The following is a 16575-nucleotide window of genomic DNA, read 5'->3' on the forward strand; positions in this document are numbered from 1 at the left end:
CCTGTGAAGCGCTGCTTTGATGTTTCTTCCCGTATTTATAGTGGTTTATAAATACCGGAAGAAACATCAAAGCAGCGCTTCACACGAGGCTCCAACAGCACTGATGATGTTCCCTAGCCAGGGAACGAAACGTTTGCAGCAAAAACTTCCAGCTCGACGAGCAGAACCACAACAACGGACACCCGAGCTACAAATCTTCAACCAGACTTTACACATGGAATGTGGGTAATATAATCACTTACATTGAGAATTGGCTGACAGACATGAATAAATGAGTCTTTTACTGAGTGGGAGCCAGTGTCTCTCCCAGGCTGTTCTATGAGAGGTTGGTTTGAATGGGCCTATATTCACTAGAATTTAGAGGGATGAGAGGGGATCCAATTAATATGTGTGAAGAGCTAACAGGACTAGTCAGCCTTTTTTTCATTCATTTGATGAAGGCGTTGGTAGCTAGGTCACCATTTGTTGTCAATCCCAGAGGGCAATTAAGAGTCAACCACATTGGTGTGGGTATGGAGCCACATATAGACCAGACAAGGATGGCAGTTTCCTTCCTTAAAGGGCATTAAGTGAACCAGATGGGGTTTTCCCCCGGCAATCAATTCACAATCGTCATTAGACTATAATTCCAGAAATATATTAAATTCGATTTTGACCATCTGCTGTGGTAGGATTTGAACCCAGGTACCCAGAATGTTAGCTGGGTCCCTGGATTAACAGCCAAACAATAATACCACTGGGTCATCACCTCCCTTGAAACAGATAGAATGGTTTTGCCAACTAGAGGCTCTGGAACCAGGGGACACAGGGTAGGACATTGAGGGCTGACATAAGGGAGCATCAGGGCCAGCATGAGCCAGCTGGGCAGAATGGCCTACTCCAACAACACACCACATGAGCTCTGTGTAATGTTCTGTGAACTGTTGTCTCCGCCAATGCTGATTTAGCACTTCTCTGTTTCAGGCTGGCAGCAGTTTGACATTGTCCCTCACTGTTCACCCTCAGGTTGGGTACAGTTTGGGTGGGAACCTTTGAGCTTCGGTCCCGGCAGCTGCTCGGACACCAGCCGCTGCTGCACAGCCGGAAGCAGCGGGGAGGGGAGGAGCGGCGGAGCCCGGGAGCGGCCAGGACTCGGCACTTTCAGGTAAATGGACCGGGACCGGGACCGGGGAGGGTAGGTACCGGCTTCATGAAGCGACACCGCCCCCGGGGGGATACTGTGGGGAAAGGCCGTTCACTTCCAAATTCCCACACAGTCTGACCCCCCCCCCACATACCCCCACTGTCTGACCCTCCCACCCCCACCCCCACCCCCACCCCCTACAGTCTGACATCCTACCCCACAGTCTGATCCCTGATCCCCCACACTTTGACCCCCCACCCTCATAGCCTGACTCCCGACCCACCTCACTCTGACCGCCACCCCGACAGACTGACACCCCACCCTCTCAGTCTGACTCCCCACCTTCTGACACCCCACCCCCAACAGTCTGACTAACCCCACCCCCACAGACTGATTTACCCCCCACCTCAGTCTAACTCCACCTTCCCTCAAAAAGACCAAAGGATACAGTAGCAGAATTAGACTGTTAGGCCCATCAAACCTGCTCCACCATTTGATCATGGCCGATATATTTCTCAAACAGGAGCCTGTTCAAACACAGCAAGCCAGGCAGCAGCAGGAGGTGGAGGAGTCAATATTTTGGGTATAACTCACCTCCAGTCCTGATGAAGGATCTCAACCCGAAATGACGACTTCACCACCCCCTGCTGCTGCCTGGCTTGCTGTGTTCTTCCAGCCTCCTGCTTGTCTACTTTGTAAACCAACAGGTTTCTCAATTCCATTCTCCAGCCTTTTCCTTGATCCACGTTAATAATCAAGACCATATCTCTGTCTTAAAGACACTCGATGACTTGGTCTCCACTACCTTTTGTGGCAACAAATTCCACAGATTCACCACCCTCTGGCCAGAGAAATTCCTCAGCATTTCAGTTCTCAAGTCCTAGTCTGTTCTACTAATGGAAACATTTTTTCCATGTCCACTCTATCCGGGCTTCTCAGTATTCTGTAAGTTTAGATGAGATCTCCTCTTTCTAAACTCCCATCGCGTACAGACCCAGAGTCCTCAGCTGCTCCTCATATGATCCCTGGAATCATTCTTGTAAACCTCATCCTCCAACACCAGCATATCTTTCCTTAGAGATGGGACTGAAAACTGCTGTAGTCTCACCAGAGCCCTATACAGTCGCAGTAATGCATCCCTGCTCTTGTATTGTAGCCCTCTTAACATGAATGCTGACATTGCATTTACCTTCCTAATTGCCACTGAACCTTAAGAGAATCCTGAACCCGGACTCCCAGGTCTTTTTGTGCTTCAGGTTTCCAAAGCTTTTCCTCGTTTAGAAAATCGTCTATGCCTCTATGTTTTCCACTAAAGAGCATAACCTCTCACTTTCCCACATTGTATTCCATCTGCCACTTCTTTGTCCACTTTCCTAACCAGTCCAAGTCCTTCTGCAGCCTTCCCACCTCCTGAACACTACCTCCTGATGAAGGGCTTATGCTCGAAACGTCGAATTCTCTATTCCTGAGATGCTGCCTGGCCTGCTGTGCTTTGACCAGCAACACATTTGCAGCTGTCCCTCCATCTGTCTTGTGTCATCTGCAAACTTAGCAACAACGCCATCAGTCCCTTCATCCAGATCGTTCATATATAAAGTGAGTAGTTGTGGTCCCAACACAGACCCCTGCGCACCCCACGAGTCACCGTCTGCCATCCTGAAAAAGACCCCTTTATCTTTTCTTTCTGCCTTCTGCCAATCAGCCAATCCTCTATCCATGAGGAAGGGCTCATGCCCGAAACGTCGATTATCCTGCTCCTTGGATGCTGCCTGACCTGCGCATTTCCAGCTCTGAATCCTCTATCCATGCCAGTATATTGTCCCTAACACCATGGGCTGTTTTCGTATTTAGCAGTCTCGTGTGCAGCACCTTATCAGAGACTTTCTGGAAATTCAAATAGATCATGTCCACCAGCTCTCCTTGCTCATTACCTCCTTGTAGAATTCTAACAGATTTGTCAGGCATGACCTCCCCGACGAAGCTGTGCTGACTCATCCTTATTTTACTGTGTGTTTCCAAGTTCTCCACAATCTCATCCCTATTACAGAGTCTAAAATCTTACCAACGACCAGCATTAAATCTCTCCGGCCTTTAATTTCCTGTCTTCTGTCTCCGTTCCTCCTTCAATGGAGGTGTTACATCAGCTATTTTCCAGTCCTCTGCAGCCCTGCGAGTACACCTTTTCCAGCCTCAATTTCCAGAGGTCCAGGGTCCACTCTATCTCTCTTACCTTTTGATATCTAAAATAAGACACTTACAAGGTTCTTTTATATCACTAGCTAGTTTAGTCTCACATATTATCATTTCCTGCCTTACAGGTTTTTCTAGCTATTTTCTGCTGGTGTTCCAACACTTCCCAATCCTCTGGCTTTCAACTAATTTTCACATCCCTGTATGCCTTTCCTTTGTTTTTATGCTGTCCCTGACTTCCCTTGTCAGCCATAGTTGCCTGGTCCTCCCTTCCTCCTCGATATGAATTTCTGCTGGGCTTCCTGAATATTGCCCAGAAACACCTGCCATTGGTGCTCCACTGTCTTCCCTGCTCGGCTCCCCTTTCAATCAAGTCTGACCCCTTCTCCACAATCTGAAACCCCCATCCTTTCCCCACAGTCTGACCCTCTCTCCTCCCCCCACAGTCTGACCACCCAACAATCTGTCCCGGTTCCCTACCTCCCCACACAGTCTGACCTCCTTATGACCATCTGATCCCCCTGCCTATCCCTACTCACCCCACAGCCTGTCCCTCCCCCAGTCTGACCCTCCCACTCCCCCAAAGCAGAAGTCTGCGCTTGTCTGTATTGAGCCAGGCAGTTCCTTGGTGTGAACACATCGAAAGTTTCATTGATTCAGTGCACAGGGTAATATTGTTGACAAATCTGTGTCTTACAAAAGTGCCTGAGCTTCATGCCCAGTCAGTTGATGTGATGCGTCAGGGATGTGATTAGAGAAATGAGATGCTGTCCCATACAGTATTGGCAATTTTCTTTTGATGTACAAAGCTTATCAAAATGTCTCTAGGCTACAGAGAGCTTGAGTGCTGAAGAGGCGCACTGTCCAAGCTTTTACATCTTGTCCTTATCAGGACAGGCATGCATTTGGTAATCAGGTGTCTGTCATGGTGAGTGCAGGATTAAGACAGTCTACTGTCTCAGCAGTAATAAAGCTCATTAATTGGCAACATCTTCCCAAATCTCGCGTCTGTTAGCTTACAATCTGGTTTCTGTTACAGTGATTGAATGTGTCCTAAATGCAGGAATATTCTGATTGCTAGTGTTTTCCTGCCAACTAAATTACTGCGTTAACTCTTTATTATTTAGTGTCTTCCCTTTATTAGTTAGTGCGGCTAACAAGGAGTGCAAGTGAGCTAACTGTTCTTGCTGCACAATTGTTTTCTGTGATCAAGCTCTCTCATCTTCTTCAAAGTAATATTGCTTTCATCAGTTTTTTGGGATAATTAATTGCATGCCCTGTTTAAGAGCACTGAAACATTTTTGCAGTGTTCATGGTGCTAGGTAAATGCAAGTTATTTGACCATGTAGAAAAAGCCCTGAAAACCTGAGTTGAAAGCTGTCGCCGTTGCTGAGAAATAATTTCCAAGATTTTTGGGAAGGAGACAAATCACAATGAGGCCATTCAGCCCTTTGAGCCTGTTCTGCCTTTCAAACAGCTCATGGTTAATTTTCGGCCACTTTGATACTTTTTCCCCACTATCCATATGTCCCTTGATGTCATTCGTATCCAGAAATCTCTCAGTCTCCATCTTGAACATGCTGAATGACTCAGCCCCCAGAGACCTGCATGGGCAGAGAATTCCTGAGTGAAATGGCCTGACCCTGACACTGAGAACATATTCCCTTTTTCTAGACCCAGCGGCCAGGGGAATCAGCCTACCCACATCCACCCTGTCAACGCCTGAAAACTTCCATGAGCTCAACTCTAGAGAGATGACCAGTTTGCTCAAACACATCTTTTAAGCCATTTCTGCCATCCCAAAGATATTTTATAAGAAAGCCACAAAATATGTGAACTAAAGAATGGATTCATTGAGAAAATTGAGCTGCACCTTTTGAAACTTTGATTTGTAGAACACAAAGAAATGTCCTTCACTTTCCAAATCCAACTAATGACACTGCCTCAGTTTGGCTCGAATGTCTGCTTATCTAGGATCAGCTGCAGGCTGATAGAGTCAAACTTTGATCACAAAGCAATTTATGGGAGCACTTTTAGAGTTGAGCTAGCTAAGTCTGTGTCATTTGTTAGCACTGAGTGGTGGTGAGCTTCCTGCTATTTTGTTCTCCTCAAGTCTTCTTGAGAAGACCACCTCCTCAAGATGATAGATATAGGACAGATGTTAGAAGTAATTTCTTTGCTCAGAGAGGAGTATGGACATGGAATGCACTGCCTGCAACAGCGGTTGACTCGCCAACTTTAACAATGCTTAAGTGGTCATTGGATAGACATATGGATGAGAATGGAATAGTGTAGGATAGATAGGCTTCAGATTGGCTCCACAGGTCAGCGCAACATCGAGGGCCGAAGGGCCTGTATTGAGCTGTAATATTCTATGTTCTGTGTTCAGTACTACATTAATTGTGTTGATAAGGAGAACTTTGCCAGATCACAGGGTTGTGTTTGTTGTCTTTTTCAGTGCCTAGGTCAGTCCAGGTACTCTGTCTAATTTAATTCCGTTTTTGAAGCATTGCAGTAGTTTGATACAACTGAGTGGTTTGATTAGATTAGACTTAATGTGGAAACAGGCCCTTCGGCCCAACAAGTCCACACCGACCCGCCGAAGCACAACCCACCCATACCCCTACATTTACCCCTTACCTAACACTACGGGCAATTTTAGCATGGCCAATTCACCTGACCTGCACATCTTTGTGACTGTGGGAGGAAACCGGAGCACCCGGAGGAAACCCACGCAGACACGGGGAGAACGTGCAAACTCCACACAGTCAGTCGCCTGAGTCGGGAATTGAACCCGGGTCTACAGGCGCTGTGAGGCAGCAGTGCTAACCGCTGTGCCACCATGCTGCCATTTGCTAGGCCATTTTAAAAGGGAGTTAAGAGTCAACCATATTGCTGAGAGTCTGAAGTCAGGTATAGGCCATACATAGTAAGACTGGCAAATTTCCCTTCCTTGAGGTTGAATCAGATGAGCTTTTACAACAATCAGCAATGGTTGTACTTAGATTTTTAATTCCAGATTGGGAGAGTTTGAATGAAAAAAATTGATTCAGATCTGGTCCCCAGAACATTACCTGCATCTCTGGGTTATTAGTTCAGTGCCAATACCAGTCCACGATTATCTCCCCTTAAAGGATTAACTCAAAATGAGTAGGAAATACCCCCATCTCCCAATGTCAGACATCTACTGCCCCCAGGTTCTGATAGTTACCCAGTCAGTCATCAGCAGTGCATTGTCTGGCTCAGGGAGTAGATAGCTGTGGAAATGTCCTGCTCTCTTTCAGTGGGAAGTTTCAGATTCTCATCACCTTCATTGCACTGGTCAGTTGTCAGAGTCATTCTGAACACTGCTGCATTTGGTTGGATCTGGCAAAGCTGATGTGATCTAATTTTGTTATTGATGAAATGATTATGCTCATCCTCCCTTCAATAGTTCTTTGGACTACTGATCAACTGTGAATTCTGTTAAACAGGGAATTTCTAGTGATTCAAATTGGTTAGTTTGGTGAGTTTAGAGTCCTTTGCATGGTGTTTGATGGTTGTGTTTTGGGTAGGAGTTAGTATAACATGCTCAGGGTATCGAATGACCTTTTCCTGTTCCTAAGAATGTGCACAGTCAGCTGAGCCTACTCACCCTGAAACAACGGTGTTGCATTGTTCAAGGATATGATTTTAAAATTTGGAATGATAATCAAGCGTACCTTTCTAACTCCTCCATCAAGGGACTGCATTCTCAAGTCAACCTGATTACTGAGCTGCTATCAGGGGCACCCCAGAGCCAAGCCTGCTGAAGTAGTCGAGAAGTGGCTGCTTCTGAATCTGAGCTTCGATTCACTCCTGTGCTTTCTCTCCAGGTTTCCAAGCCCAAGAGTTTTCAGACGCTGCAGTCATGCAAAGCACATCGAACTACCTGTGGCTCATCTCTGACATCCTTGGGCAAGGAGCCACTGCTAATGTCTATCGTGGACGGCATAAGGTGGGTTGTGCAGGTTCCCTATTAAAGAAACTTCCCAATGTTTCCACATTCTCCCTCCACAGAAGTTGCCTGGCCTACTGAGCTTTCTATGTTCATTTGAGAATTACACAGGGGCAGGTTGTAGGTTCAGCACTTCATTAATACCTCTAGATTAACTTGGAAACCTTTGTTTTAGAATGCTGGCTGTTTTTCAGATTAACCTCAATCTGTATTTTAGTTTAAATGGGCTGGTCACAGTTCTTTTTCTCAGAGGTTGGATTTTGTTTTCTTATGAGGTTACATTATGCAGAATTTCTAGTTAGTGCAAACAGAATTTAATGGAATCCTCTGGACTGATTTTGACACTGAGAGAGAATCAGGGCCGAGTTGTCCAGATGTAATCTTTTCCTGATGGACTCCAGTTTCTTTCGCCTCTCCCAAGAGGTAACAATGGGGAACTACGGTGTTAGCAAGGTTGATATAACGATGCTCAAGGGTATAAAGAGTTTGGAGCAAGCTTGTCGCATCAGTTGACCCTTCATTTTCCTGTGCTCAGAAGGGTCAACTGCCAGCATCCTCAGAAGCTGCAGTATATGCCTATTTGTATAAATCCAACAGCAACTAGTAATTGTTGGATTACTGTGACCTAGACCTAGGCCACAGTAATGCCTATTTGCACTGGCATCTAGTTGATAAAATGCACTCAAAATGGTGGTGGTGATTGGCAGGGGGACACAGGAAATTGGGGCTTTGTGCGATTGAGTATAGATTACTGTGTGGTGCTGGAAAAGCACAGCCAGTCAGGCAGCGTCTGAGGAATAGGAGAGTCGACGTTTCGTACATAAGCTCTTCATCAGGTTGGAGCTCTTCCTGATGAAGAGCTTATGCTCGAAACGTCGACTCTTCTGCTCCTCCTCAGATACTGCCTGACCGGCTGTGCTTTTCCAGCACCACACTTTTCAACTCTGATCTCCAGCATCGGCAGTCCTTACTTTCTCCTGAGTAGAGATTATGTAGAGACAGCGCAGTGGTTTCTGAAGATCAGCCTCGAACGTTGACTATACTATGTTTTTCATGAGGAACAAACTTTTTTCCCACCATTGAAGTATTTTCAAGTTGCCTCATTATTCAAGGACTTCCTATCCCCACAGAAACATCCTGTTTGACTGGAAAACACATGGCATGTACTATCATCATGACACTACTGGTAAATGGAGAAGTATTCCAGACCCTCATTAATTTAGGATTACCTTGCTTCATTCACAAAGGCTGCTTGTTTCAGTCTTTAAATGAACAGTATTTTTGGGTCTTTAGCTGGTTACCGCGCAGTAAGACCTTTGGCCCTTGATCCAGTTCCCTTTATGAACACCTCAGCTGGACATATATTCATGACAAGTCTGAGGTAAAGCATTTCAGATCCCAACAACTTGGTGCACAAAAAGGTTTATCCTCAGACTGATGACCAAAAATCCCTTGGCAATATTCAGGGAAATTGTGTACTGACTACTAATGCTGCAAGTCAACAGAAACGTTACAGAACAGAAATAGGCCATTCGGCCCATCATGTCTGCACTCGTGAATATGCTAATTGTCCATTCTAATCCATAGGCTTGCAGATTACAATGCTTCAGGTTCAGTTTCAGGTTTCTTTTAAATGAGCTGAAGGTGTATTCCTCAACTACAATGCTCATCGCTTGTCCACACCTTGCTGTTTATACAGGGCCTTGATGGGGCCACACCCGTGTATTATGTACATTTTTGGTCTCCTAGTCTGAAGAGGAACATTCCACTATTGAGGTAGGCCAGTGAAGGTTCACCACCCTGATTCTGGGGATGGCAAGACTGGCATATGAAGAAAGACTAGATCAAGTAGGCTTGTGCTTGCTGGAATTTAGAAGAGCAAGAGGGAATCTCATAGGAACATATGAAATCCTAATGTGACTGGACAGGCGAGATTCGGGAAGAATGTTCCTGATGTTGGGGAAGTCCAGAACTAGGGGTCACAGTCTAAGAAAAAGAGATAAGCCATTCGGACTGAGATGAGGAAGAGTTCTTTCACTCAGAGTTGTGAACCTGTGGAATTCTCTCCCACAGGAAACTGTTGGGGCCAATTCATTAGATACATTCGAGAGGGAGCTGGATGTGGTCCTTGTGGCTAAAGGGTTCAAGGGGTATGGGGGGAAAGTGGAAATGGGATATTGAGATTGTATGATCAGCCATCATCATATAGAATGTGATAGCACGTTGGAAGGGCCAAATGGCTGATTCCTGCACCTATTTGTGATGTTTGTGCTAGTTGCATACATTCGTTGAGGAGAGATGAGAGAAGACTGGAGTAGAGCATAAACACCATTTACTGGTTGGGCCAAAAGGCCTGTTTCTGAGCTGTATATTTTGTCTCATCCTATGTCATGACTGTCATGTTTGTCTACGTTAGTGACTACTGCACCTTAAATAAAAAAATATTCTTGAGCTGTCTTAGCAAGAATTTGCAGCAAGTAATTGAGAGTGTTATGTAATTTCTCACAGAAAACCGGTGACCTGTATGCTGTCAAAGTATTCAACAACATCAGCTTTCTGCGTCCGATTGAAGTACAGATGCGGGAGTTTGAGGTCCTCCGGAAATTGAACCATAAAAATATTGTGAAACTCTTTGCAGTAGAAGAGGAGGTATGGAAATCACAACATTTCATTCCTTGCCTGTCTGATTGGTTTTGACATGGACTCCAAAACTCTTCATCACCTTCAATAGAAAAGCTCAGTTTGAAGCTTGCGTGAAAGTTGACCCAGAGGCACTTGTGGTGCAGTGATAGCATCCCTGTCTTGGTACCAGGAGGCCTGGGTCCATGTCCCACGTGCCTCTAATTTTCTTTGTTCTTCAGAAAATAGGCGACAGGTTTAGATCGAAGATCTGGATCGGAGCAGGCTTGGAGGGCTGAAGAGCGTGTTCCTGTGCTGTAATTTACTTTGTTCTAAGCTGTGTAATGGCATCTCTGAATAGGTTGTTTGGAAAGCAAAATGAAGCAGACCCAGAGATTGATCTGCAGAACTGCAGTGCTGGGTTGTGACTAGCCTATATATGCTATGAATAGTGGATCTGTTTTGGTGTTCAGCAATAAATGATGCTCCTTTCTGATCAGGCTTCCTGAGTCATTACACTTATTTTCCAGTTACGTCTGTGATCATTCTTCCCTAACTGGCTTTAGGGAGTATTTTAAATTTAAGTACTTTGAAGTAAAAATAACATCTTACAACTCTTGCCTGTTTCCAACGTGTATCTCTGAGTCCACATCACAACTTAATGTTTACTTTGTGTGCGTGTTGCAATGGATACGTTGACAGGAATCCAAAACTGACTGAAAAGGAAGTGATATTAACTGGACTGAAATGAAAGTGATACTTAACTGCACTATCAAACAATTATTCTCAGCAACTCAGTAACTTTAAAGTGATCCCACCCCAAAACACCTTCTCGATTTCTGACAATAGAGTGGTTAATCAGTCAGCTAAACTGTTAGTTTGTAACTTCCTTATATCTGTTTATGATGCCAGTGCTGGACTTAGGCCAGGAGAAAGTGAGGACTGCAGACGCTGGAGATCAGAGTCGAGAGTGTGGTGCTGGAAAAGCACAGCGGGTCAGGCTGCATCTGACGTTTCTGGCATGAGCTCTTCAGCAGGAATGAGGCTTATTCCTGATGAAGGGCTTTTGCCTGAACGTCGATTCTCCTCTTTGGATGCTGCCTGATCTGCTGTGCTTTTCCAGCAGCACACTCTCAACTCTGGACTTAGCCAGCACATACCTCACACTCCCCAGAAAACACCAGCGAATCTTGAACTGATCTTAAGAGCAGAGCAAGGACATTAAAAAAACAGGTCATAAAGTGAAAAAGAGGCTATTTCCACTAACAAGAGAATCATTTAAACTGGGGGCTCACTGAGGAACCTTGATTAACTGAATTTTGGATTATCTGAACAAGATCGCAAGGTCCTGATGCTTGGCTAACTATGTTATTCAGCATTCGATTAACCAAACTCCCCACCTGTATCCTTTGGACAATCGAGGTCCTCTGTACTCAACAAAATAACCAAAGGAGAGAGCAGGATAATTCTGCTTTTGCATTGCCTTGCAGAGTACTTCCTGGAAAGGAAATGGAAGCAGGCTTTAATAAGTTTCAAAAGGGGATTTTAAAAAGCAATGTTTGCAGCAGCAAGAACAAGGGGCGGGGTTAACCGAAAAGCTTTTTGAAAGAGAGAGTACGGGCACAATTAGCTGGTTCCATGAAAAAGCTGTCCCAGTCCCTCCCCAGCCAAACTCTGTGCGAAATACTAAAAAATCCTTGCCTTAATGCCCTTCAGTGCTGATCTCAGCAGACTTGCACATCGGTGCAAGGTTTGTCTATATGAAAAGGCTGTCACACCAATTAGTAAACTGTCACACTATTAGTCAGCCTGTGGTGAATGAAGAATATTTGAGTCGCACTGTGCTGTAACTATTCGTGCATGTTCTATGTACAAGTATGATTAAGATGCTCTTGTGGCCCCTTTTTTCTTCCTTGCTGTCAATGCAGCTTTATTTTTGTGCATTTGCAAAATAGTGTATGGAGCCATAAGCTCTCCCTCGCATGTAGATGCCAGTCAGCGTACTAACCGTTGTCTGGTTTGGCACATGAACCAGTGCAGATGTGATGGTGTGACCGCTGCTGTATGCAAACAGCAATGTGGGGCCACAGGTGAGTGCTCAGTGGGTTCACGTGAGAACCAGGTGCAGTTATCTGTCCAATTTATGGAGTAAGATGTGGCTGACTCCTGCACAGGATACTATCGTTGACATATGCATTGAGTTGTATAAGATCCTGATGGTGGTTGACCTGGTGGATGTGGAAAGGAAAATAAAAGGCCATTTAAAAAAGAAAGTGAAATCTTTGACTAAAGGTTGTGTGTCTTTGAAATGCTCTTCCTCTAAAGGCAGTCTTCTGAGTATTTTTGAGGCAGTGGAAGTGGGTGAAAGGTTATTGGGACAGAGGCAGAGACGTGAAGTAATCAGAAGAGCCGTGATCCTGTTGAATGGCAGAGCAGACCTGACTGGGTTGTGTGACCTGCTCCAGCACCTCATTCGAAAGTTCCTGTAATTCTTGTCTAACCCGTCCTGGATCCCTCTTCCTAACTCCAGAATTTGGTCTTCCAAATTTTCATGCAATTGTGTTACTTATCAATATTGAGATGGAGGGGAGGCAGTGGTGTAGGCTTATCTCAGTGGTGACCGTGTAATCACTGTCGATTGTCATTAAAAACCAGCCTGGTTTACTAATATCCTTTCCTTCCTCTCATGAAGGAGATCTGCCATCCTCACCCAGTCTGGCTGGCACGTGATTCCCAGATTCCTAACTGCCCTCTGGGTAATTAGGGCTGAGCAATGAATGCCAGTGACATCCCATGAATGAATTAAAAAAACAGCTGCGAAAACACCAATAAGGAAGAGTTGCATGGGCCCTCCGTTCGATGAGACGTTATACCAAGGTTCCCTCCAATTCCATGGCACTATTACAAAAGAGTAGGGCAGCTCTCCCTGATGTCCTGGCCATAAAAGGATTATCTTGCTATTTATCTTGTGGGAGTTTGCTGTATGCAAACTGGCTGCTGTCTCTCTCGCATTGCAGCGGTGATAACATGTAAAAAGCTTTGTGATGCATGAAAATATAATAGCAGCTCTGCTTTACCCTGAAGCATCTATACGTTGTGTTGAAGTGGCTGTCTGAATGAGACTGACCTCTCCTTCTTGCCAACACGTCCAGAAAAGGTTGACACGGGTTGATTCTAGGCAGATAGGGATTTTCAGGTGAGAGGAGATTGAATTGATTAGGTTTGTGCTCCTGGAATTTAGGGGAATGAGAGGAGACCGTATTGAAATGTAAGGGTTTTAGAGGAGCATGATAGGCTCGATGTGAACAGCTCATTTCCCCTTCTGGGTGAGTCAAGGACCAGAGAGCATCATGTCAGATTAAAGCATTGCTTACTGATGAGGGATTTCTTCTCTCTCAATGGACCATAATACTTCAGAACTGAAATTGTCTGTCCATCCCAACGAATTTGTTCCACCATTCAGTGAGATCATGGCTGATCTAATAATCCTCAACTCTCTTTTAATTTCTTTTCTCTGCAGCCTGCTTTCCTTTTGTTGGTCCATCTCTTCACCTGGAAGTGGTACTTGATGGTTGCCAGTTGTCACTTTGTCACTCTGGTTTAATTTATACTAGTGGCATTCCTTTAGCTTCTGTATGTTTCACCCTCTTGGTAACTGTTGAACCCCACCCCACAGCTGTGCCACCCTCTGGTTTGGCACCCTACAGCTCCCTTTGTAAACCATTTGTTTTATTTTTATTCCACCTTTGCTCCAACAATTTATATTGCTTCAGTGTTTTCCACAACTGTGTGTATTTTGGAGGTCTTTGTTACTACTCATTCACCCTTTTCACCCTGTTCCCTGATGTCCAGACGTGTGTTTTGCTCAGATTCCCTTGCAGCATGCTCCATTTGGTCAGTCGCAGCTTGGAGTTGATTGGCGAAGATCTCTCGTGTGGCAAGGTTCCCAGGATTCCGTTCGCTAATGTGATTGGGTGATTCTACCCTCTTAAGACTTTTTGAGCAGCAGTTGTGCCAACTTTGTTGCCTCTAAAACTTTATTCTGTTGTACTTCAGGTCTCCAGCAGAAATAAAGTACTCGTCATGGAGTTTTGTTCATGTGGAAGCCTGTACACTGTGCTGGAGGAGGCAGGCAATGCATTTGGCCTACCCGAATCCGAGTTCCTGATTGTATTGCGAGATGTGGGTGAGTCCCTAATAATTTCACTACCTGCCAAGTATGCGGTTCATGGCCTTAATGAAAGCTAAAGTGAGGATGCTATTTCCCGTGTACAGGAAAGGTTTAAAACATTTCATTGTGAGGTAGGTGGGTGATAAAGTATTCTTTTCCGAAAATCCATTTGTTGAATGTCTCTGGTTATCAGCAAACTATTTTAGTTGAGAGCTGAAAATGTGTTGCTGGAAAAGCGCAGCAGGTCAGGCAGCATCCAAGGAGCAGGAGAATCGACGTTTCGGGCATGAGCCCTTCTTCAGAAATGAGGAGAGTGTGCCAAGCAGGCTAAGATAAGAGGTAGGGAGGAGGGACTTGGGGGACGGGCATTGGAAATGCGATAGGTGGAAGGAGGTTAAGGTGAGGGTGATAGGCCAGAGGGGGGATGGGGGCGGAGAGGTCAGGAAGAAGATTGCAGGTTAGGAAGGTAGTGCTGAGTTCAAGGGTTGGGACTGAGACAAGGTGGGGGGGAGGGGAAATGAGGAAACTGGAGAAATCGGAGTTCATCCCTTGTGGTTGGAGAGTTCCTAGGCAGAAGATGAGGCGCTCTTCCTCTAGCCATCGTGTTGCTATGGTCTGGCAATGGAGGAGTCCAAGGACCTGCATGTCCTTGGTGGAGTGGGAGGGGGAGTTGAAGTGTTGAGCCACGGGGTGGTTGGGTTGGTTGGTCCCAGAGGTGTTCTCTGAAACATTCTGCAAGTAGGCGGCCTGTCTCCCCAATATAGAGTAGGCCACATCGGGTGCAGCGGATGCAGCAAATGATGTGTGTGTAGGTGCAGGTGAATTTGTGATGGATATGGAAAGATCCCTTGGGGCCTTGGAGGGAAGTAAGGGGGTAGGTGTTAGATTTCTCCAGTTTCCTCATTTCCCCCCCCCCCACCTTGTCTCAGTCAAATCCCTTGAACTCAGCACCACCTTCCTAACCTGCAATCTTCTTCCTGACCTCTCTGCCCTCACCCCCACTCCAGCCTATCACCCTCACCTTGACCACCTTCCACCTATCGCATTTCCAATGCCCTTCCCCCAAGTCCCTCCTCCCTACCTTTTATCTTAGCCTGCTGGACACACTTTCCTCATTCCTGAAGAAGGGCTCATGCCTGAAACGTCGATTCTCCTCCTTGGATGCTGCCTGACCTGCTGCGCTTTTCCAGCAACACATTTTCAGCTCTGATCTCCAGCATCTGCAGTCCTCACTTTCTCCTATTTTAGTTGAGACCCTGGTACTAGAAACGTACAGCCGGTCAGGCAGCATCCGAGAAGCAAGAGAATCGATGTTTCGGGCATGAGCCCTTCATCAGGAATGAGGGGGCAGCCCAAGGGCTGATGAAAGGCTTATGCCCGAAATGTTGATTTTCCTGCTTCTTGGATGCTGCCTGACTTGCTGTGCTTTTCCAACACCATACTCATGGCTGATCTCCAGCATCTGCAGTCCTCACTTTCTCCTAGCAAACTATTTTACTTTGTATGTAAGTTTGCTCGTTGAGCTGGACAGTATGTTTTCAGATGTTTCGTCACCATACTAGGTAACATCATCAGTGAACCTCAGGTGAAGCACTGGTGATATGGCCTGCTTTTTATTCATGTGTTTAGTTTTCCTTAGGTTGCTGACATAATTTCTTGTGGTGATGTCATTTCCTGTTCTTTTTCTCAGGGGGTGGGTAAATAGGATCCAAGCCAATGTGTTAGTTGATAAAATTCCAGTTGGAATGCCATGCTTCTAGGAATTCTCGTGCAGGCCTCTGTTTGGCTTGTTCTAAGATGGTTGTGTTGTCCCAGTTGAAGCAGTGTCCTTCCTCATCTGTATGTAAGGATACTAGTTCATGTCGTTTTGTGGCTAGTTGGTGTTCATATATGCTGCTGGCTAGTTTTCTGCCTGTGGTCCAATGTAGTGTAGCATGGCATTCCAACCAGAACACTCTCAACAAACACATCAACTTGGATCCCATTTACCATCCCTGAGAAAAATACAGGAAATGGTGTCACCAACCCAAGGAAACCTAAACACATAAGTAAAAGTGGGCCATACTACCAGTGCTTCACCGGAGGCTCACTGATGATGTTGCCTAGTATAGTGACGAAACGTCTGAAAACAAACTTTCCAGCTCTGCAAGCAAACCTACATCCAGAACCTCAACCTGAGCTTCAAATCTTCTCAAAACTTGCAACTATTTTATTATCCAAACACTATACAACAAATGGGATCAAAGTAGATTTCACCAGTTTCTTTATTTTTCCTCCCCCCACCTTATCCCAGATCCAGCCTTCCAATTTGGCACCGCCCTCTTGAACTGTCCTACCTGTCCATCTTCCTTCCCTCCTATCTGCTCCACCCCCCTTTTCAACCTATCACCATCACCCTCCACCTTCATTTGCCTATCGCATTCCCAGCTACTTTTTTTCCCTCAGCCCCTTGGGCCACCCCCTCATTCCTGGTGAAGAGCTTAAGCTCGAAACGTC

At 45.6% G+C, this 16575-nt stretch overlaps 1 protein-coding gene across 1 annotated transcript in view; it reads left to right on the top strand.

Annotated features, from left to right (window-relative positions):
- The first annotated feature begins 1082 nt into the window (after nucleotides 1–1082).
- The window catches only part of tbk1 (TANK-binding kinase 1), a 49871-nt gene continuing 34378 nt past the window's right edge, over nucleotides 1083–16575 (top strand). Inside the window, exons 1-4 of the mRNA XM_060839654.1 lie at nucleotides 1083–1144; nucleotides 7168–7289; nucleotides 9798–9938; nucleotides 13965–14094. Coding sequence (XP_060695637.1) covers nucleotides 7203–7289; nucleotides 9798–9938; nucleotides 13965–14094 — 358 coding nt within the window. The 5' untranslated portion in view covers nucleotides 1083–1144; nucleotides 7168–7202. The remainder of the gene's footprint in view (nucleotides 1145–7167; nucleotides 7290–9797; nucleotides 9939–13964; nucleotides 14095–16575) is intronic.

The sequence above is a fragment of the Hemiscyllium ocellatum genome, chromosome 19 (genome assembly GCF_020745735.1).
Source record: "Hemiscyllium ocellatum isolate sHemOce1 chromosome 19, sHemOce1.pat.X.cur, whole genome shotgun sequence".
In the NCBI taxonomy this organism is placed as follows: Eukaryota; Metazoa; Chordata; class Chondrichthyes; order Orectolobiformes; family Hemiscylliidae; genus Hemiscyllium; species Hemiscyllium ocellatum.